Genomic DNA, 21710 nt, shown 5'->3' with positions numbered 1-21710 from the left:
TCCCCCCCCCCCCTAGCGTTAAAGGGGCCACTTGTTTGTGCTGTAATAGAATTTGTTTCATCTTGTAATGCCCAGGATGCCCACTCCATAAATATGAAGTGGCCTTTTTTGTTGTTGTGTGATACGAGGCTCTTTCCTGTTGTGATTGCTATACCTCTCGTTGCAACATGCTTGCCTGCTCCTCCACTCCTGAAGGAGGATGTCGCACACACACACACACACACACACACACACACACACACACGCACACAAAATAACTGGAGTAAAAAAAATGTGTTAATGGTGTTTTCCGTTCCCCTCCCGTGTTTCTACACCAGTGGTTCTCAAAGTATAGGATCCTTGGGGGGGGGGGGGGGGGGGGGGGGGGGGGGGGGCAAAAAATTGTTCATTGACAATTTTAGCACACGATTTTGCAACCCATTTTTTCACCCAATTACTTAATGTAATCCTGGCCGCCATATACACTTCCTCTACAGCCAACCTGGGGGGGGGGACCGACCTCATGGACCGACCTCATGCTTCTTTCTATGCATGAGGAGTCCAAGCTGCTTAATTATTTTCACCTGACAGGGGACAGTTTCCCCGGGGCGGGCGTATAGCGCGTGGAAGGAACACGTTATTCCGACCAGTTCCTTTCCCCTCCAAAAATGTGTTAAAGGACACTTCACCCTTTTTGCAAAATAATACATGTTAATGACGTTTAGAAGCTTTAGAACACTTTCCTGGGGGTCTTTATGTGTGTAATATGTGGTTTTAGTTATTTTAGATTGTAGCAGTGAGCCCGTTGTCTCTGATGTCATGGACACTGGGCTCACTTCCTTCCTGGACTACATGTTGTCTCAGTAAGACAGCCCTCCCCCTATACACAAGGAGGAGCAGTGCACCAAATAATTATGGGAATTGTAGTCCAGGAAGGAAGTGAGGCCAGTGTCCATGACATCAGAGACACCGGGTTCACTGCTATAATCTAAAATATCTAAAACCACATATTACACACATAAAGACCCCCAGGAAAGCGTTCTAAAGCTTCTAAACGTCATTATATATTTTTGGGCAAAAAGTGTCCCTTTAATACATCATCATCATCATTTAACCACTTGAACGACATTTTATACGTTTGCTATATTCCAAAACAGCTTGTACATCTGCAATTTATTTATTAAATGTTTTGAAAAATCTTGAATAAAAAAAGTCATTTATAGATGGGGAGACTGTGGGCCAAAAATCTAAATTAATTGGGGGGGGGGGGGGGGGGGGGTCGTCCTTGACACAAAAAGGAGTTTTGAGAATCACTGCTCTATACATATACACAATGCCTGGCAGATTTTCCTCTCTTCCATTTATTTCTTTATTTAAGTGGCACTTCATTACCTGCAGAATTTTAATTGCCGCGCTCGGCGCGCTCAGAGGAATGCGGTGGCGTTATGATGAGGGGCGAGCTGGCGCCCGCGAGGCAGAGGTTGCGTTGTGTGTGACAGAGCTGCGCACACACACACACACACACACACACGTGCGCACATACATTACACACGCACACACTGCGAGGCAGAGGTTGTGGTGTGTGTGTGTGTGTGTGTGTGTGTGTGTGTGTGTGTGACAGAGCCGCAATGAAAGTGAGTGGGGGGGGAGCGGCAGTGCTGGGGGGGGGGCTTTACTCATTGCCGGGGGGCTTTGGGGAGCGAATGCTCACCCACACACACATGCACGTAACGTACGCACACACACACACACACACACACACACATATACGCACACACTCGCAATGTCACAGTAACCTGACAGCTCAGCGACAGGAGGACCCCACCTCAGGAGACCCCCGTTGTTATTTTTCTGTTCCTGCAATGCAACGCCCCTTTAACGAGTGCAATGGAGACTCATTTGCATATCATGCATATAAGAGTCACTGATTAGCCTATACTACTGTACATGGAGTCACTTTTTCCCTTCTTGCTTGTATAAGCGAGGGACTCATATACGGTATAGGTGGGTTAGTGCAGGGCGTCACAAAGTACACCTTGCCAGAGACCCGCTCCTTCCTCACGCCTCAGCAGCTTATATCTGCTATTTTCACATATTATGGAACCTTTAAAAGGATATTTGACAACAGTAATGTGACCAAAATATGGACGCCACAATGATCGTATGCATTGAATTCGAATTTGAATGTACATTATTTTATGATTTTCTTTTTTTTTATTGTGATTTTGGCTGGCATGCACCCTCCCCCCCCCCCCCGGGGGCCGCCACTTTTAAAGCCACTGGCTTAGTGTCTCTGCTGTACGTAGGCGGAGAGTTTAGTGCTCGCTAGATTTTAAATGTGCGTCCCGCGTTCTCCATCAAAGAGCCCGTTTGTTGTATGTGGTCGTAATGGAGAGCGCTGAAAGGCACTTGAACCTTCTCAAAGGTCCACTGAACAAAATACAGAAGCGTGCAGCTATTATTTGCCATCCATTATAGCTGGTGTTGGACAGTAATTAGCATCTCTAGCAGGCGCCTTTTTTTTTTTTTTGTATTTTCAGCTGTCATGCGTTTAATATTAGTCAAGAACGCTAAGCGCCATTGTTGCAGCGATTCCCTGGTGTCAAATTTTACGTTTGTAAAATACAAACAATATACTTCATATCGTTGCTGTCGGGCAGAAACGATGCTTTCGAATTTGAACAGTTTTGGACATGAGGTTTCTAGCCGACAGAGACGATAATGGAGGCACAGGCTTCCTCTGAACTACTGAAATAGAAAAAAAATAATAATAATCACACAAAAAACGACTTGACGAATTGAAAAAAGGAATTGAAAAAACGGGTCCATTTGGATGATCTTGTGCCAGCAGTGCCATGCACTCTCATGAGTTAAATTCAACACACAGGATTCGGCGGTGAATCCTCCAGCCGATGCTGCAACAAAGAAGCTATCTGAGATCGGGCCGGCAGATGGGGAGGACAAAATAGGGTAGAGGGCGCGAGACGAATTTCTATCTCCCGTTCCCAGATCTCTCTCTCTCTCTCTCTCTCTCTCTCTCTCTCTCTCTCTCTCTCCCTCTCTCTCTAGCCCTCCTCCCCTCGTCTCCCTCCCACTCACCTATCCTCCTCTCCTCTCCTCTCCTCTCCTGCCAGCCTGCCTGCCTTGGCAGCCGCTAACCTGCTGGGACCGGCCCTTGATTTATTTGGAGAGGGCCTCGGAACGGGGCCAGGATGAGTGGCATTTTAATGTGCTTTTGAGATGTTTGGTCACAAGCACTATTGATCACAACGCTGCGGCACACGTGCACGCACACACACACACATGCACGCGCGCACACACACACATGCAAGCACGTGCACACACACACACACACACACACACACACACACACACACATCCCCGCTGTCCCCCAGACCCTCCCTGCCGCCCAGGGGGAGAGGTCTGGCTGTCAGGCAGGGAATGAGTTTCCATGTGGGCTTAGATTAATGAAATGAGGCCCTCGGTTCGGGGGGTACTGGGGGGTCACACCATTAAGGAATCCCCAGGCCGGGCGAGATTGAGCCTGCCAGCCCGACCTGACACTGACTGACTGATGGACGTCCGAGCACAGAGAGAGAGAGAGAATGTGAGAGAGAGAGAATGAGAGAGAGAGAGAGAGTACGTGTGTAGCACAATAGATGAGATATCCGAGTTCTAGGACACACTGACATATTCCACAGACTTGGTGAAACACTGAAGCAGAGAGAATGCACTATTAGTCCGGCAGCTGACAGGCTTCTTTTGTTTAAAGTGGGCAATTTGGTACAGGTATGGTAATTTGGTAAAAACGGCCATAGACGTCATGACAAATGTGATGAGGTCAGCGCATGTTGGGCACATTTGGAGTGTATTTTGTGCAAAACTAATGCTTGGAATGGATTCAGCATCATGAAAACCCCCTAGTTTGGCGCATGTCACATGCTACTTAAAGCAAAAGGAAAGTTTGACATTTTTGTCAAAACAGGAAAGGGCGCACAGTCCCGCACCCCGTATTGATAAGGTGCTGGCCTAAGGCAGTAAATGAGTAAAAATGTGAAAACGGCCGCACACTCGTAGCCACGATGCTGTATATTTATTGACCTAGGAGGTCTTCTTCAGGGAAGTTTGACATTTTTGCCTGTTAATGGTAGGGTCACAAGAAACCCATATAAAAAAAGCTCAATATAGCCGGTCAGCAAGTAGATTCATGAATCTATGTACGTATATAGGAAATATTTTAGGCCAATAAAAAAGACTATATACCAAATTTCCCACCCGTCCACCTCGGCTGCCGGACTATAATACTGTACGGGATCCCAACAATTCCATCCACAATCCTACAGTGAGTCGGGGTATGGGTGGGTAATATTATAAGCCTTTTTGGCCGGGTTGTTTCTCATCTCCAACACCAGCGAAGCTGTATATACACATTCACTTACTGTACCACCACTGTGGGTCGGTCACTCTCCCTTCTCAATGCCTAATTTGTACTTTTGTACGCACCCGTTGTCGCGCAGCACCGGAAATATAGCCAATCTACAAGTCGACTATTTTCGGCACGCGGCACAGTGCCGCGCACCAAAGTAAAACGGAGGCTTTTACGCGGCCTTGCGCCATTCATTCACATCAGGTCTTACTCTTTAAGTAGCGTGGAGCCGGTGGAAACATCCAGCGGTTGTTGGAACCAGGGATATTTCACAGCTGAGTGAGCCCATGCCCAAAGCATGTTTAGCTCTCTTACACTGTAGCCTGGACAGGGAGTGGGGGGGGGGGGGGGGGGGGGGGCTTTATTTGATGGCCAAAACACACAACTGCACAACTCATCGGGATTCTGGACGCGTGGGGGCATGGTTGATGAAATGTGTGCGCACACACACACACACACACAAGAGCGTGCGCGCCCACACATAATAACACACCGGAGAGCCAAATACTCAAACGGCTTACTACAGCGTTGAGGGGGGGGGAGGGGAGAGGGGGGTGGGGGGCCAGGCTTCGGCTCCAGGCTCCCAGAGGTTTGATGAGTGAAATGGATTAAGCCCCTGTGATCAATAGCCTGAGCGAATACACAGATTATCAGATTATCAGATTAGAATCTGTCCCCCTACTGCCAAGGGGAGCCAGAGAATACATTAAAACCTGAGGTGCCTTGGCAAGATTCAATTAATCAGACCACAGGTCTGTCCCCCCCCCCCCCCCCCCCCCCACACACACACACACACACACACACACACCCCGCCCCCACCCCACCCCTTTAAAGTCAATTCCAGGAGAACGGTATTGTTTTGCCGCAGTTGGCATACGTCAGAGCAAGGGCATATCAGTCCACGGAACACAACGAACGAACGCTAGTGTATTATGCACAGCAATCTTCTCTTCTGCCCCAAAGAAGTTAAGATCTGAATATAAATGACAGCTGAATATAAATGGAATCAAACTGCTTTGTTTTAGTTTTTTTTTTTTTTTTTTTTAATTACAAATCCAAATGTGTTACACTGTTGTGTAATAGTTGTCCTTGAGAAGGGGGGAGCAGCTTTATTATAATTGCTGGATAGCTAATGACCATGGGTGCAATAAAGCTTGGTTAAATTAACTTAGATTTCCCAGCATCACCCGCGGTGCCGTAAACAAACCATGCTAGCACTCAGAGGCAGTCTAGTTGGGCTGTGACTATGGTGTGCATGGGCCATACTAGCACACAGAGGCAGTCTAGTGGGGCTGTGACTGTGGTGTGCATGGACCATTGGACCATGCTAGCACACAGAGGCAGTCTAGTGGGGATGTGACTGTGGTGTGCATGGACCATGCTAGCACACAGAGGCAGTCTAGTGGGGCTGTGCAGTCAGATACTGTGGTGTTCCATGGACCATGCTAGCACACAGTCACAGAGGCAGTCTAGTGGGGCTGTGCAGTCAGATACTGTGGTGTTGCATGGACCATGCTAGCACACAGTCACAGAGGCAGTCTAGTAGTGGGGCTGTACAGTCACACACTGTGGTGTGCATGGGCCATGCTAGCACACAGAGGCAGTCTAGTGGGGCTGTGCAGTCACACACTGTGGTGTGCATGGGCCATGCTAGCACACAGTCACAGAGGCAGTCTAGTGGGGCTGTGCAGTCACACACTGTGGTGTGCATGGGCCATGCTAGCACACAGAGGCAGTCTAGTGGGGCTGTGCAGTCACACACTGTGGTGTGCATGGGCCATGCTAGCACACAGTCACAGAGGCAGTCTAGTGGGGCTGTGCAGTCACACACTGTGGTGTGCATGGGCCATGCTAGCACACAGAGGCAGTCTAGTGGGGCTGTGCAGTCAGATACTGTGGTGTGGCATATGGGAGCCTTCCGGCACTGCCATCGTTCCGGTGGCAGTCAGCGCAGCAACTGCCTCTCTGCCAAAGTCATACCCAACCACCAGCCACCTCTCCCACCCCTTCCCAATGCCTGCGACATACATACTAGCACCGTGGCACAGTCGGCACAGACAGGCAAGTAACATTAGCTGCCGTGGCTATAGCCAGCTGTGGCCAGGGGTTGTATTTAAGTAGACTTTTGAGGTACTTAAATGTTTTGGTACTTTGATAATTGGGCTTTATGAAGTGAAAACGGTCTGGTATACTCAGGCTATCTCTGTGTTTTTATTGCCTGTTTTTATCTCTGTGTTTTATTTGGACTACTGTCCAAATACGACTGTGTCTGAGATAAAGTTAATCATTTTACTCCACTGCAATATCTCAGATATAAGTAAATATTGTGCATTTTTATTTCACTATACAATTATTTGACAGCTGACGTTGCCCAAGCCTACATTATCCAATTAACACTTATTTTATACTTTAGACAGGCAGGCATACAGGCAGGCAGGCAGGCACTAGGCAGGCAGGCAGGCAGGCAGACAGGCAGACAGGCACTAGGCAGGCAGACAGGCAGGCACTAGGCAGGCAGACAGGCACTAGGCAGGCAGGCAGGCAGACAGGCACTAGGCAGGCAGACAGGCAGGCACTAGGCAGGCAGGCAGGCAGGCACTAGGCAGGCAGGCAGGCAGGCAGGCAGACTTAACTCACCACGCTAGCAAAATTGCATCTGAGCCAGTGTTGCATCTTTTATTTTGGAGTGTCGCTTTTTCCCCTTGGCGGTTTGGAGTTAAGTTATTTTCAAAGCTGAACAGAGCACCCACTGCCTTAACCAAGGGCAGTTTCCAGAGGAAGCGCTGCACCTGCTTTTCTTTCTTTAGACTGACAGACTTGCGCCTTGGCACAGACGGTGGCAGGCTAATTAGCATTTAACAGTGGGGTGGCTACCCAGGCGAGGCTACTGTATAACTGTCTGCCCCTCTCTCTTATCTCTCCCCCTGCAGTGTGTACGGTTGCCCCCTGGCTAAGAAGAGGAAAGGTGCAGACCGGCCGGCCCTGGAGCCCCCCTCCCCGAAGAGGGGGGCCTACCTGGAGGACGCCATGGACAACTCCACCATGGAGGAGTGCTACGAGACAGACGAGGACAACGCCACCGAGGAACTGGAGGACAGGTAGCCTACCGCCGCTATCGCGTTGATTTTGTTGACTAGAACTATATGACGAAATTTCTTTGGTCGACTGCCTTTTTACACCTTTTACAGTGAATAAAAACTAAATAAGAACTAAGCTGACTAAAATTATGACTAGATATACTAGATATGACTAGATACTGACAATTTCGTCAACAAATAAAAACTAGACTTAAATGTTAGGGGGGGGGGGGAGAAGAACTAAAAGTAGAACTAAAAGACAAGTCGATCATTTTATGTTTGGTTTCAAATTAGCCGATGTACAAGTTGTGAGCTTGTAGATCGGCTTTTTTCAGAGTGAAACCAAGAGTAAAATCAAGCATTATGACACCATCAAGGCCCGCCAAAACACATTTTAGTCAACAAAATAAACTAGAGATTTAGTTGACTAAAATCTTATGATATTTAGTCAACTAACACCCAAAGGTAAAACATTTCAGACTAAAACTGGACTAGCCACGTTATATGATATTTAACCTCTTCACACTTCCCTGAATTTTCCCCTGTCTTTTTGTTTTGTTTTCTTTTTTGAGGGGTGCTCCAATGCATGACTTTTGAAGGTTACGTCATGTGGCAGCCAAGTCTATGGACTTTTTAAAGATTTTTCTTTTTGCGGCTTACGCCTTTTATTGGTTTTTTTGAAGGGACAGACAGTAGGCTGACAGGTAACGGGAGAGAGATGGAGGAAGACATGCAGTAAAGGCCACTCGGTGGCGCGCTATGAGCTTGTAGATCTGCTATTTTTCAATAGCTAAATTAAAACATAATGTTTAAAACACGAAAAGGGGTTCCCGCCCAAAATGGGTTAAGAACACAGTTATGTACAGAGCCATTGCATACTGGCGTGTGCTATTCTGGTCTGCTATTTATTTATTTCTCGTTAAAATGTGGCGCAAATCGTGACAGAAAACTGTCAGGATTTAGAACGCATTTTATAAATTTCGATTTTGGGCAGAGGGAAAGTAGAGTGACCGTGACGACGTAAGTCGTCATGTGGCCATGAATACATCTTGTGACTCATTGTTCCGTGTTACACAATAACACACACTGCATTCGTGTCTGGTGGAGGACAATGGGGATGGTGATAGTGTCAGACTGTTTGCCACACCACTCAAGCACAAGAAGGACATTTACTTCATAGGCAGTATGACGAGTTTGAGCAGTGGTACGATGGCAATGGTCTCTTGACTTTAAGCCCAGAAAACACCCGGCAGGTAAATAGAGAAGAACTTGAACATGGCAAGGGTAAAGATGATGATGCCACACCACTAGAAGACGACAAGCAAATGGACTATTTAGAAGAGATGACGGTGGAAATGAATGAAAAGTGACTCCGACATAATATGTGCAGTTTGTGCAGTCAAAATGATGCTTCATTTTCCAATAACTCAAGAAATGGACAGTGTAGCTGCATGGCGATCTCTATAGACGAACACAGTGGGCACCCTTCACTTCACACAAGTGTGATATTTTTACCCTCATTGTCGTTCCTGATTTGCCGGGTGTGAAATTTCACCATTTCACACCTGGTACAATTTCACACACCAATTTCATCACATGTTTTTTTTTTTTTTTTTTTTTTTTTTGGTTTTTGTGAACGCCTGTCTGATAAGCATATATTGTGCATGCTTGCACGCACCTTTGCTTAACGTATACACTGACACCACGGCGCGTATTCAGAGCATCAAGCTGTGACTCCGCCCACCCCCGGGGGAAGTTGTGATTTGCTCTCGTTCACTGCAATGCAATTTGCGGCATTTCCAAAACAATATTGCGCAGAGTAGCGATTATCAAACGTATTTGCAATGCCATACGTTGAAAGATCTGTTGCCCGTGGACAAGGCACGCTAACCTGACGCTGCCAGATCCAAGAAGCTTGCTACACAAATTTGTTTCACAGCTTATTGGGATCTGGGATCGCGGAAGCTAATTCGATGACGGGGCTGTTCCTTTTTTTCAAGATACTTGGTAGATGATTGGATGGGACCGTCTGTCTATCACCGTATGGGCGTGCAAACACAACCAATCATATTGACGTGTCTATATAGCTTCACGTCCGGTTTCGCATATATCCCGCCCTTAGCTCACGCTGATTGGTCCGGTACGGAACGGATTTTTGTCAGCTCAACTGCCTGAGAGATCCCAGATGAGTGCTGTGTTGGGGAACATGGTTACCCAATACCGCCCTCATCTGGCAGCGTCAGGTTAAAGGCACGCTACCTCCGCAAGTTAGATATTATCGGCATAGATAGATGTTTGTCCATGTGATTAAGGATTGGACCAAGTTGCATTGGCAGCCATAGGAAATTCTTACCCCGGGCTAAAACCGGATGTGACATTTGTGGGCGTTCCTGTCTAGCGTGGTGTCAGTCTATATACGCGTCTCAGCTTCGAGGTATCCTGTATAATGACACTGTGATTGCAGGCTTCTGTAAAGGCTGTATATATTGTTTGTATACTGTATACTGCTTATAGATAGCTGTCGTTGCTCTGGTCGGGATATCGTTGTTGACAATGGGTCTGTCTGTATTTTTGGTCATGCATTGATTCATTGGTTGAATACTTTATTTACACGTTTGTTAGCCAATAGTACATTCAAAGGTTATTCAAAAAGCATAACACAAAAAGCCCCGGTGGCTTGTTTCCATTGCGGTCCATACTCAGTTCATCAGTAATGATATATACCGGTAATAAATATTAACAATTATTGGTAGAAAACGCAGTATAGCATCAAAAGGTATATTTACAGAGAAATGAGGGTGGGGAGCAGAATATGCTGCTACCTCCACCTCTGCGGCAGTCAGCCGCGGAGGTGGAGCTTAATTTCCAGCCACCAGCTGTCTAAAAACCTAAAAGTCGCTTGTAAGTATTGGTAGTTGCTGGTTGTGTTTATTTTTTGCTTGTTTCTAAAGTGTACAGTAGTTGCTTATTTGGGCTTGCTTCCCAATGTTGTTTGAACCAGTGGTTCCCACGTTTCTTCACGTCAAGGAATCCCATGGCCATTAATATGCAATTGTCCACAGATTTGTGTTGTAAAATGTTTAAAGAAATATTCAAAATATTTCAATTTATTCTCAATATTTTTAATAATTGTCGCCGTGAGCTTGTAGATCTGCTATTCTCATTCGTGCTTGTTTTCATAGACCCGGCTGCTTGTTTCTCTTGCAAAATTACTGGTCACAGCAGCAACAGGAAGAGGAAGTTATGCACACACAAATAGGGAGTTGAGATCTTCCGATGGGTTTCGTATACGGCGTTCCACATTTTGGCTCCAGGCAGCAGCATGTTTGTGATGAATTTCTGGGGGACTATAGGTCAGATGAGCTCCCTCTGGTGTTAGTTAGTGCAGGCTATAATGGTGTATGATGTCATTGATGGTGCTTGTTTGTGATATTTTCTTCCTATACCTCACTGTACTTTCCCTCGCGTTGTAACTTCACTGCTGTGCTGCCTATGGGGCCTGCATTTCCCCGCATGCATGCACCGTGGCGGGATCAATAAAGGTCTATTCTGTTCAACAGGGAGGAAGACGAAGAGGAGGAGGAGGAGGAGGGAGAGGGCGGAGCGGTACTAGAAGAGGAGGTCGAGGTGGAGGAGGAAGAGGAGGAGGAGGAGGAGGAGGAGCAGGGCTACCAGGAGGACTATCAGGTGGAGGAGCAGACGGAACACGAGGAAGGGGAGGTGGAGCGAGGGGAGGTGGAGGAAGGGGAGGAGGGCGAGGATGAGGATGAGGAGGTGGAGGTGGAGCAGGAGGAAGAGGAGGAGGAGGAGAGGGTGGAGGAGGAGGAAGAGGAGGAGGAGGAGGTGGAGTACGATGACGACGGGGAAGAGGAGGAAGCGGAGCAGAGTCGAGGACAAGGTGAGTACCTCTGTCTTGTGCTACATGTGCAGCACTTAAAGATGGAGTGCCGTGATTTCTTTCCCAGTTTTTCATGCGTTTATGAGGTGACAGTACTTCATTAGACACCTTGGTGTGGTTGTGATGTGCAATGATGCCTTCCCTTAGTATTTAGTATCTTCCTGGAGGCTGAAACGTTGACAGTCAAAGTGATAAATCACAATATCTTTTCAGAAAAAAAATGGTGAAAGTGAAATTGGTTGATTTTATCTGCTGCATTTATATATATATTGAAACAATGACAAGTATTAACAAGAGATTATTAATAAATAATAACAAATAAATCAATAAATAATAATTTAAAATAATCTGACCCATTGGAAAAAAATAATAAAGGTATTTTCACATTGGAAGTGAAACCTGTTTGCAGATCTGCTACTTTTGATGGTTTTGTGTGATGCTGTAGGATGCAAATTTAGAAGAAAACACAAAAACCTAAAAGATGGACATAAGAGGTTTCTGCCCGACAGCGACGATTACATTTATGTCTTCACCTCACCGGGTTGAACACAATTCGGGGGAATGTGTTTGATATTGTTTTGGTGTTTCTTATTCTTTGTGTGTTTTTTTGTTGCTCTGCCTTGGAATGATGTAGATCTATCACCGTATTTATCCCATCCCTACAGTGACAGCTTTTCTTTCTCCGTCCTCCCTTTGATCTTTATAGACACACTTTTTTTATTTAGTCAGTTATTTGCACTTTATATGGGCATGTGTTGTGGTTGTTATTGTTTTTAGATGACGAGGTGGCTACTGCACCCGAAACAGAATATTTACAGCTATATCAAACCCTCTTACCTGAAAGAGCTGAGATTTGGCAGCAAACGGTTCACTTGTTAATTTAGTTAGTTTGTTTGAGATCTAATATTTTTCTGGTTTTCCTGAAGAGTTATTGTCAGTTGATTGTGAAAATCTGCTAGTAGGTGAGCTGTGCGTGCGTGCGTGCGTGCGTGCGAGCATGACCAGTTTGTTTTGGGAAGTCTGGAGCCTAGTTTTAAGGGCCTTTGAGGTGCTGTGGTACCAGGAGGTGCATGCATAGTCAAAGAAACCTTGTACGAGGGCTCCTGTTAAGGTCTTCAAGGTGTTTTTGTTGACCAGTGAGGAGATCCTGTAAAGGAATCTTGTTCTTTGGTTGACTTTTTTGATTACGTTGGTGGCCATTTTATCATCAGAAAGATTAGCCTCCAGGATGGAACCTAGGTAGGTAATTTCATCTTTACGTGCGATAACATTGTCACCCATGCACTCTAACCAAGAAGGCATTTGCCTTGCTGAGATTACTATTAGATCCAAAGATTCAGTTTTTCCCAGGTGTAAAGATAGTTTGTTATCAGCGAGCCAGGTGCAGATTCTACCGAGTTCAGAGCTGAGGGCCTTTTCAACCTGCAGTTTGTTCCTGTCCGAGACTAGCAGTGCCGAGTCATCTGCGAACAGGAACAAGTTGCAGTCACAAGCTGATGTCATGTTGTTTACATATATTAGGAACAGTAAAGGCCCTAGTATGCTTCCTTGTGGAACGCCACAGCTCACTGGGAGGGGGGGGGGGGGGGGGGGGACAGTGTTCCATTCACCTCCACCATCTGTTCTCTCCCCTCCAGGTAGGATTGCATCCAGCTCACTGATGTGCTATCGAAACCAATTGCTTTTAGCTTGTTAACCAGTATGGAGTCGTTCACGGTGTCAAAAGCCTTTTGGAGGTCCAGCATGCCGCAGTATTTGCCAGCATCCACATCATGTTTGATGTGGTCGCTCAAATAGAGAAGGCATGTGTCAGTGGAGTGGGATGTTCTGAAGCCAGATTGGAACTCGTACATTAATTTATGGCAAGATACTTTTAAACCCATATACTATTTTTTCCATCACTTTCGAGATGGAGCTTAGAATAGAAATAGGGCGGTAGTTGCCGGGGTCTAATTTACTCCCTTTCTTGTGCAGGGGGGTTACTTTGGTCAGTTTGAAATCTTGGGGGACCTGTCCCTGTTTGATGGAGAGGTTTACCATGGGTGATGATTGGAGCTAACGAGATGGCTGAGTCTCTGAGAAATTTGGAGGGAATATTGTCATGGCAGTGGGGCCTTGTGGGGTTGGAGGGCACAATTTCTTAAGTACCTCATCAGTTGTTACCATAACTAGTTTAAAAACGTCTTTACAAATCGTCTACACCAAAGAGCCCAGAGTGGAAGGGCAGTTTGTTAACCAGAGTTGTTGCTATGTTTGTAAAGAAGATATTCAATATAGTTGGCCACATCAAGCTTGTCAGTGATGAGAGTGTCGTTCGATTTGATGTTTATGTTTGAAAACCTGGTTTTTAGTTTCTGACCGCAGCCTAGTTGATTGTTTAGTAGCTTCCAGAGCTCACAATGTTAAGTACTGAGCAGGGTTGGCGTCAGGGTCCAGCAATCACTGCCGTATAGGAAAACAGACTCTATTGTTGCATATACTGTAGGTAGAAGAAGCTGAGTTGGATTTGATGGGGGAGGTTGGAGTTTCATACACTGGTACTTGAAGTCCTTATCTTCCTTGAAGCCCTTAACTTCCTTCAGCACAGTGTCTCCTTTTGTTGTCAAAGGTGGATGTTCCGGTAATATTTTATAGGTGATAACCTCAGTTTTCTCTGCATATTCTGGGGGGAGAACAATAGCCAAAAGTAGCTGTAATTTAGCTGTAGATCAGCACATTTAGCTGTAATTTAGCTGTAGATCAGCACATTTTGGTGAAGAGATTTGGTGTAGGCAGAAAAAAAGGTTTATTAAAGGTATATTCAGTGATTATTATTTTCTATAGAGTGTGCTGACCATATAAGGTGTTTCTCCCAGTCCCCAGTTAACCCCTGGGGTAAAAAAATCGTAGGTTTTGATTTTGGCTATAGGGTTTGCCAGCCTTCATCCAATCAGGATGAGAGGGGCCTTCCTCCAATCTTGACCGAGTGGGGGCGGGCCTTGGTGCACATGCTTTTGGCCTGTTGCGTGTCCCCCCACTGTAGAGTGTGTGCATGTGCATGTCTTGTTACCAGGGCGGGTTTTCCAAATCACCCAAATCACTGAATGCTCCTTTAAGTCTAGACATGCAGGTTAAGGACTGCATGTGATTTGAGAAACTGCTGCCCCACGTTAGCCTGGAAACCAGACCAATCTGCCTGTGTGAGGAGAAAAAAAAAATCCCCTCTGCAGATTTGGTCTGGCAGCGCTCAGTCGTGATTGGATTTCACTCCCTCCAAAGTAGTGAGGGGCCAATCAGGGCCTGGTATGCAAATAATATATAGGTCCGGTTTATCACCATGGGGCATTTTTATTTATTTATTTATTGCCCTTTGGAAATGCAGGTTCCACACAGAGAGAGATTCCAGACACGGCCACGCCAGGCTCGCCCCGCGTATCGTACCACCCCTCCCCCCACACACCGTATACACCCCCCCCCCTCCCCTGCCCCAAAACAGCAGATTTGGCAGGTCTCTCTCCAGCAGATACAGATTTGCACCCCCGCATGCTGCGATTGGACTTGACAAGTGCCTTCAAGTCCAATTAAGAATGAAGCTGGGAGAGGGAGAGAGAGAGAGCGGTGCGCTAACCCTGTTTGGTGCGTCGTGCGTCAGGCTCTCTCTAGCCCACCCAGCGCGTTAATGCCGCCGCTGCAGTGCAGACGCAGCCTTCCTTCCTTCCTCCCTCCCTTCCTTCCTTCCTTCCTTCCTCCGTCTACCCTTCTGTTGTCAGAACGTCTCCCCACCTGGCCGCTCATTATAGGCCGCCGTCCAGAGCAGTCAAGGCCGCGCGCGGCGCAGACGCTGTTAGTTAGCACTGTCTGCGCCAGCGGTTCCCAGACGTTTTAGCGCCAGACCCAACAGAGAAATTACTGTATAGGTACTGTTTTCCCGGGACCCAAACTAGTGAAAATAGCACATTTACAACTGTATAAGCTTGTAGATCGGCTATTTTCACTTTGTATTATGTATTATTTTTCTTGCTTGTTTTTTTGTTTTGTGACACTTTTATTATACTATGAAATGGAGATACATTTCTCCATGAATCCCCCACCCCCCTCACACACGCACACTCGCACACGCACGCACACACGCACACTCACACTCACACACACGCGCACACACACACTCACACTCACACGCACACACACACACACACACACACACACACACACACACACACACACACACACACACACACACACACACACACACACACGGTTGGTTGTTAGGCAGATTCTAATCTGGCAAGCTTTGAAAAGGAGCTTCACTGCTCTACTCTCATGGTACGCACATTGCCGTAGAGCTAATCCAGAGCCATTTGAGGCCACAGCGGCGCTCTCCCTCGCCGCCCGGCCCCCCCTCCCTCAATCTGTTTCGCTTTCCCGATCCCCTTTGTGTACCCTGATTGCTCTTTAAATTGCTTTCCAGTGCCATGTTTCATAGCATAAAAAATTAAACCCTTTGGTATACAGTATAGCCTATGGTTGCTGTGGGAAGCCCTCCGCTAGCTGTCGAGATGTGTACCCGCTCATTCGTGACTGTATTTCTCTTTCTGGTCCACGGCTCTCTGTCCTGCTAAGCCCTACGTGTTGTGTTGTGTTGCTCTCATTAGATTGTGTCTGTCTTGCGCGTACGCCGTATATGTATATCGTCGCTGTCAGGCATAGAAACCTCTTATCTCTCATATTTCTTTTGGAAATGATGCCCTACTTGATCATACAGCGTGACACGAGCGTCAAAAGTAGCTGATCTCCAAGCTCGGGACGCAGCGCAAATCGACACATTTTGAGCTTGTCGATCTGCTACGTTTGCTTTTATTTATTTGCTTCTTTTTATTCTTTATTTTTTTTTTATCCTGAAAAGTAACGGATTTGGACATATGAGGTTTCCCCCCCCCGACCAGAGACGATATGCATTAACCCATTCTGACCGGGCACCCATTTTGGTGTCAGCATCATGTTATGCTTTAGCTATTTAAAAATAGCAGATCTACAAGCTCGTATCACGCCACCGAGTGGCGCGATACGAGCTTGTAGGTCTGCTATTTTTGAAAAATCGAAGAGCGACTGACATTTTTAGAATCTGATCTCAGGTCAGAATGGGTTCATCAGACCAGTGTGTGTCAGGCGGAAACCTTGTATGAATCTGATCTCAGGTCAGAATGGGTTAAAAGATTGTGCAGCCCGCGTGCGGCGTAAACCTCTTCCCAAGCGTGCTGTTTGTGGGTGTTTGTGTATGCACATAAAGATGAGCTCGCATTCCTTTTTTTTACAGTATATATCCGTCGTGTTTACATCTTTGATCTTATGGAAATGTACGGCCGCACGCATCTATTGGGGGACTGTGGATGAGTCTTTTGAATACGGCGTTAATTCATATTTCAACGCGGCCGATTACACTTCGCTGGTGTTTTGTCAGGTGACTCTCTCTCTCGGTCCCTCCAGAAATCAAAGTCACATTTATTATTTCTGCGTGGTGGGCCCTTGGGTTTCCTTTCCCTCCGCAGGAATTTAACCCATTTAGGCCTGACGTCGACATTTTTAAAATGTATTTTTAAAATGCCTTTTTTTTCTGAAAAACCTCATGTTTCTATATCAGTGGTTCTCAATATTATAATTGAGATATATATAATAAGATTATATCATATTATATAAGATTATATAATATTATAATAATATATAATATATATAAGGACCCCAAAAATGATATGTAATATGCCGCCGACCCCCATCTGAAAATATGTTGTTCCAGGGGACCTCTCCAGAAGCAAAGATTTTAGTTAAAAACTGAAACTCTGAAAGAATATTCAAAGATTTGAGGCACATTTTCACGATTTTTCAAAAACCTACAAGCTCGTAGCGCGCCACCTTGTAGATCTGCTATTTTTCAATAGCTAAAGTATAACATAGGCCTAATGCTTAAAACACCAAAAGGGGTTCCCGCCCAAAAGGGATTAAGTGGCGAGTGTGGCGCCGATGTGAACACACCGTGTTCTTGACAGTTCAGGGCGGAAATGTGAAAGGGGAGATTGGAAGTGCTCCAGAGAGTGAGTGCTTGAAATTACTGACAGAAGAGATTCAGTAACCTTTTCGCAGCCTGTCGGAATCAATTAGGCATGTGAAAAGAATTCAGAAAAAATTTGAAATGAATTGAATGAAAAGAGGACTTTTGAGAACGGAAAAAAACGATGAATGGAGGAGCGACAGGGGTTCATCTTGTTGTAGACCTAACATCGTATTATTTCTGACATTTACAATGTCCAAAAAATGTCTCCCTCCAATTCAAAGGTTTCCGACTGCCGCATGGCGAGTTGAAGATTGTGGGCATACAAAAAAAATCAAAATGGAAGGTTTTGGTCCAAATATAGCAAAGGATATAAACGATATAATGCTTGGTTTCATTATTCTCCTTTACCACAGCCTCTTCTATTGGAACTTTCCCAAATCCACTATATTCCACTTCCTGCACTCATGTCCAAGTCAGCGCACGCAAGCTGCTGTTAAGACTCTCAAAGTAAATTATTAGGGGGAAGCAAAGAGTTCCTTATCAAATTTAGAGGGGCAGAGCCCAGAAATCTGATTTAGCAGTAAAATAGAATGACGGAAATGAAATTACAAGGCTTTTTTTCCCTCTCTCTCTCTCTCTCTCTCTCTCTCTCTCCTTCTCCGCCATGCACAAACAGAGGACGATCGGATGAGTAGCGGCGGTGAGGGCGGAGGCAATCCCAAGAGCGGCCTGCAGGCGGCGACGGAGAAGGACGACAACAACAACGATGAGTACGAGAACTACGACGAGCTGGTGGCCAAGTCGCTGCTCAACCTGGGCAAGATCGCCGAGGACGCCGCCTACCTCGCCGCCACCGAGTCGGAGATGAACAGCAACTCCTCCAACAGTGCCGAGGAGGAGGAGGACGAAGAGGAGGAGGAGGTATAAAGTCACCTTTCACAGCACTGCTACTCGGGTGTGGGATGACCGAGCCCCCAGGAAGGAAGGCTGGCCAGCGTTGAAGCCGCGAGACGTATAGTGATCAGAGCTGGAACCTGCGGGCGTGCATTCATCACAAGGAAACCCCGCGCCGCTGGGGTTCAACATTGAGCGCTCGTTTGCACTGCCGCATTTGCCAACCAAATGTTGAATGTTGAATATACTGTACATACAGTATATTCCGTGCTTTTGAGAATTGTTGTTGTTTTAAATTATTGTTCATGTCATGATTGTGTGTGAGTGCATAGGAGGAGCAGAATGGAAACAGGACCGTTGTTTGGGTGTAACCCTTTTGGACCAAATGCTTGACTGTACTTTGTGCTGTTTGCATTTATATATTGTCTAATAAAATATTAAATTTATTATTCAAAAGGAGGAGGAGGAGGAGGAGGAGGAGGAAGAGGATGAGGAGGAGGAGGAGCAAGAGGAGGAGGATGAAGAGGAGGAGGAGGAGGAGGAGGGGGGCGACGCGACAGCGGCGAAGGGCGACCTGAGTTTGGACGTGGACAGCGACGTGGTCCGGGAGACCGTGGACTCCCTCAAGCTGTTGGCGCAGGGCCACGGCGCAGTGCTGGCCGACGACATGGACGACGGACAGGAGTACGCCGAGGGCGGCGCTCTCCAGAACGGCGGCCGCGGCGACTGCCACCGCAACGGGGGCAGCGGCCACGGCGGCGGCGGGCGGCCGGAGGACAGCGACGAGGAGGTGTGTCTCAGCAGCCTGGAGTGCCTCCGGAACCAGTGCTTCGACCTCGCCCGCAAGCTGAGCGAGACCAAGTCGACGGTGGACCGGCCGGGCGGCGGCGGCGGCCTCCCGTCGCAGCTCAACCACTACTCCGGGGGCGGGGGCGGCGGGGGAGGGGACCACCAGCAGCTGCAGCTCCAGCAGCTCCACCCGGGGGCCTACGAGGACCACCTCCACCAGAGCCACGAGGAGGAGCGGCGGACGCTGGACAGGAACTACTCGGACATGGTCAACCTGATGAAGCTGGAGGAGCAGCTGAGCCCGCGCTCCAAGGCCTTCTCCAGCTGCGCGCAGGACGAGCGCTACCAGCACCACCATCACCACCACCACCACCACCAGCGGGCCGACTTCGACGAGGACACCACCTCGGTGACGTCGGACCGCTCCGAGGAGGTCTTCGACATGACCAAAGGGAACCTGTCCCTGCTGGAGAAGGCCATCGCGCTGGAGTCGGAGCGCGCCAAGGCCATGCGGGACAAGATGGCCGCCGACGCCGCCCGGCGGGAGGGCGTGCGCTACGGCGGCCACGACGACCACGGGCCGCGGCACGGCTACGGCGTCGAGCGCAAGGCGCGGCTACACGACGGTATGAAGAAGCCTTTCTACCATAAAGGTGAGTACTGTATGAGATGAAACATGCCTATGCATGCCATGCAAGAACAATTGAAAGGGTGAGAGAATAAGTCGTAGAATGTACAAATTGAACCAAATAAGGGTCCATTTGGTTCCATTTGTACACTTTCAAACTCACAGACCTATAATGATCTATTCGGGAGCCCCCTCAACGAAAACATCGAAGTCCATGCTTCCGCAATTGCACACAACAACGCAAGTAAAAACGTTTGTCTGTCAGTGTGTGCCATTGCATCTCTATGCTGTTCCAGAGGCTAGCGGGCATTCTGGGAACCTCACTGTAACCCTAATTCCCCCCCCCCCCCCACCACCCCCTTTTTTTTCTCCAGACAATTTTGGAAATGCACATCTCGGTGGCAACGGGAGCGGCAGCAGCAGCTTATGTTGTTAAAATAGGCCAGCGTGCAAACATCAGAGGGTAGGCTTGTCAGGCATAAGTAATGGCAATCTGCACGGCCTGTTAGGACCACAAATCTCTTCCTGCGATGCAGCTTGGGGTAAAGCGGACTATTTTTAAACACAGCACAAGGGCTTCGTGAAGGGAGGCTACCATTGCAATAATATACAGAGGTCTACTGCCCAGCTATGGACACATTCTAAGGGGTATCGAGTGGGTTTGTTTATAGTACGTATGTTCATGTTCTTGCAGCGTATACCTAGCCTGGAAACCAGACAAATCGGCCTGGGGAGATTGGTCTGTACTCTGTCCTCGGTTGGAGTTACATTTCGCTCACCCCAGAGTTGTGGGTGACAAATCAGAGCCCACTATTCAAAGTAAGACTTTTTTTTTTGCTGTGACGTTGGGATCTGTTTGTAACCACCCCTTGGAAAATAAATCTTCAGACTAATATCTACACGGTGATATTAGTCTAGCCATGCCAGGCTAGTGTATACCCCCATGCGATCGTCCCTTACAACAACAGTTATATTCCACACTGCCTACAGTGCTGTGTAGACTGTGGCGGCTTCTGATCATATAGCACAAAGACAGTCAGGCCTTGCAAGGCAATTGTCACCCAGCAGCACCAGTATCTGCTGTGCGTCTTGTTTCCATGCCTACACACATAGACCGTACTGTCAGGAAGACATTAAAGTGGCATTTTCAGTATTCCACGTGCCGGGCTTCTTCATTTAGCTCCTGATTAATCCTCTCACCGTGGCCATTACTAGAACAATGCTCTATTGATGATAAGACAGGCTAACACATTTCATAGGCACCCACAAGTAAGTGATCAGATAAGGGCAGCAATTACAAAACAATCCCCAGCAACTCAGCTAGGTCCACATTGCACCTTAAATGCCACACACAGCATCAGGTACGCACGCGCGCACGCACATACACACACACACACACACACACAGACACAACCTACAGTAAGTTAAAATGCCACACAAAATGCAAATTTTCAAAAGCACTCCATGTGCCCCCGTGTCTGGCTAATGCCAGAATAATGAGAGGACGCGAGGCGGTCGTGTCGCGATAGCATCTTTCCCCCCCGGGGCGAGATAGTGGCAGACACTAGTTGACCAACGGTTCCTGTGTGTGATTTATAAATAACGCACGGCCGTCTGGAGAGGGGGCAGGGCGGGGCGGACACGGAACACGGTGGTGGGGTGGGGTGGGGTGTGTGTGTGTGTGTGTGTGTGGGGGGGGGGGGGGGGGGGGGGGGGGGGTTGGGAGGGGAGGCAGCTCCCCTAAAAAGAGGCACGAAGGCCGAGATGGAAATTGAACAGTATCCGAATGACCGATAACCAGCGACAGGCCCACTGACTGCACATTAATTATCCAGAGATGGTATGGTAATGGAGGCCATTTGCTATGCAAAGCGCGGCCCGTCCACCCGGCCACAATCAATATCCTCTTGCATCCTAATGTGCCTCCTCTTCCTCCTCCTCCTCCTCCTCCTCTTCCTCCTCCTCCTCCTCCTCTTCCTCCTCCTCCTCCGCTG

General features: G+C 47.5%; 1 protein-coding gene across 1 annotated transcript in view; it reads left to right on the top strand.

Moving 5' to 3' along the window:
* The window catches only part of myt1lb (myelin transcription factor 1-like, b), a gene marked incomplete at its 5' end in the record, with an annotated part of 112833 nt that overhangs the window by 32833 nt on the left and 58290 nt on the right, over positions 1 to 21710 (top strand). Inside the window, 4 exons of the mRNA XM_083791822.1 lie at positions 7336 to 7503; positions 11043 to 11380; positions 18082 to 18326; positions 18757 to 19741. Coding sequence (XP_083647948.1) covers positions 7336 to 7503; positions 11043 to 11380; positions 18082 to 18326; positions 18757 to 19741 — 1736 coding nt within the window. The remainder of the gene's footprint in view (positions 1 to 7335; positions 7504 to 11042; positions 11381 to 18081; positions 18327 to 18756; positions 19742 to 21710) is intronic.

The sequence above is a fragment of the Protomyctophum parallelum genome, assembly GCF_964188405.1.
Source record: "Protomyctophum parallelum genome assembly, chromosome: 20".
Classification (NCBI taxonomy): domain Eukaryota; kingdom Metazoa; phylum Chordata; class Actinopteri; order Myctophiformes; family Myctophidae; genus Protomyctophum; species Protomyctophum parallelum.
The sequence above is the reverse complement of the archived record's forward strand: the minus strand, read 5'-3'. Positions and strand labels throughout refer to the sequence as shown.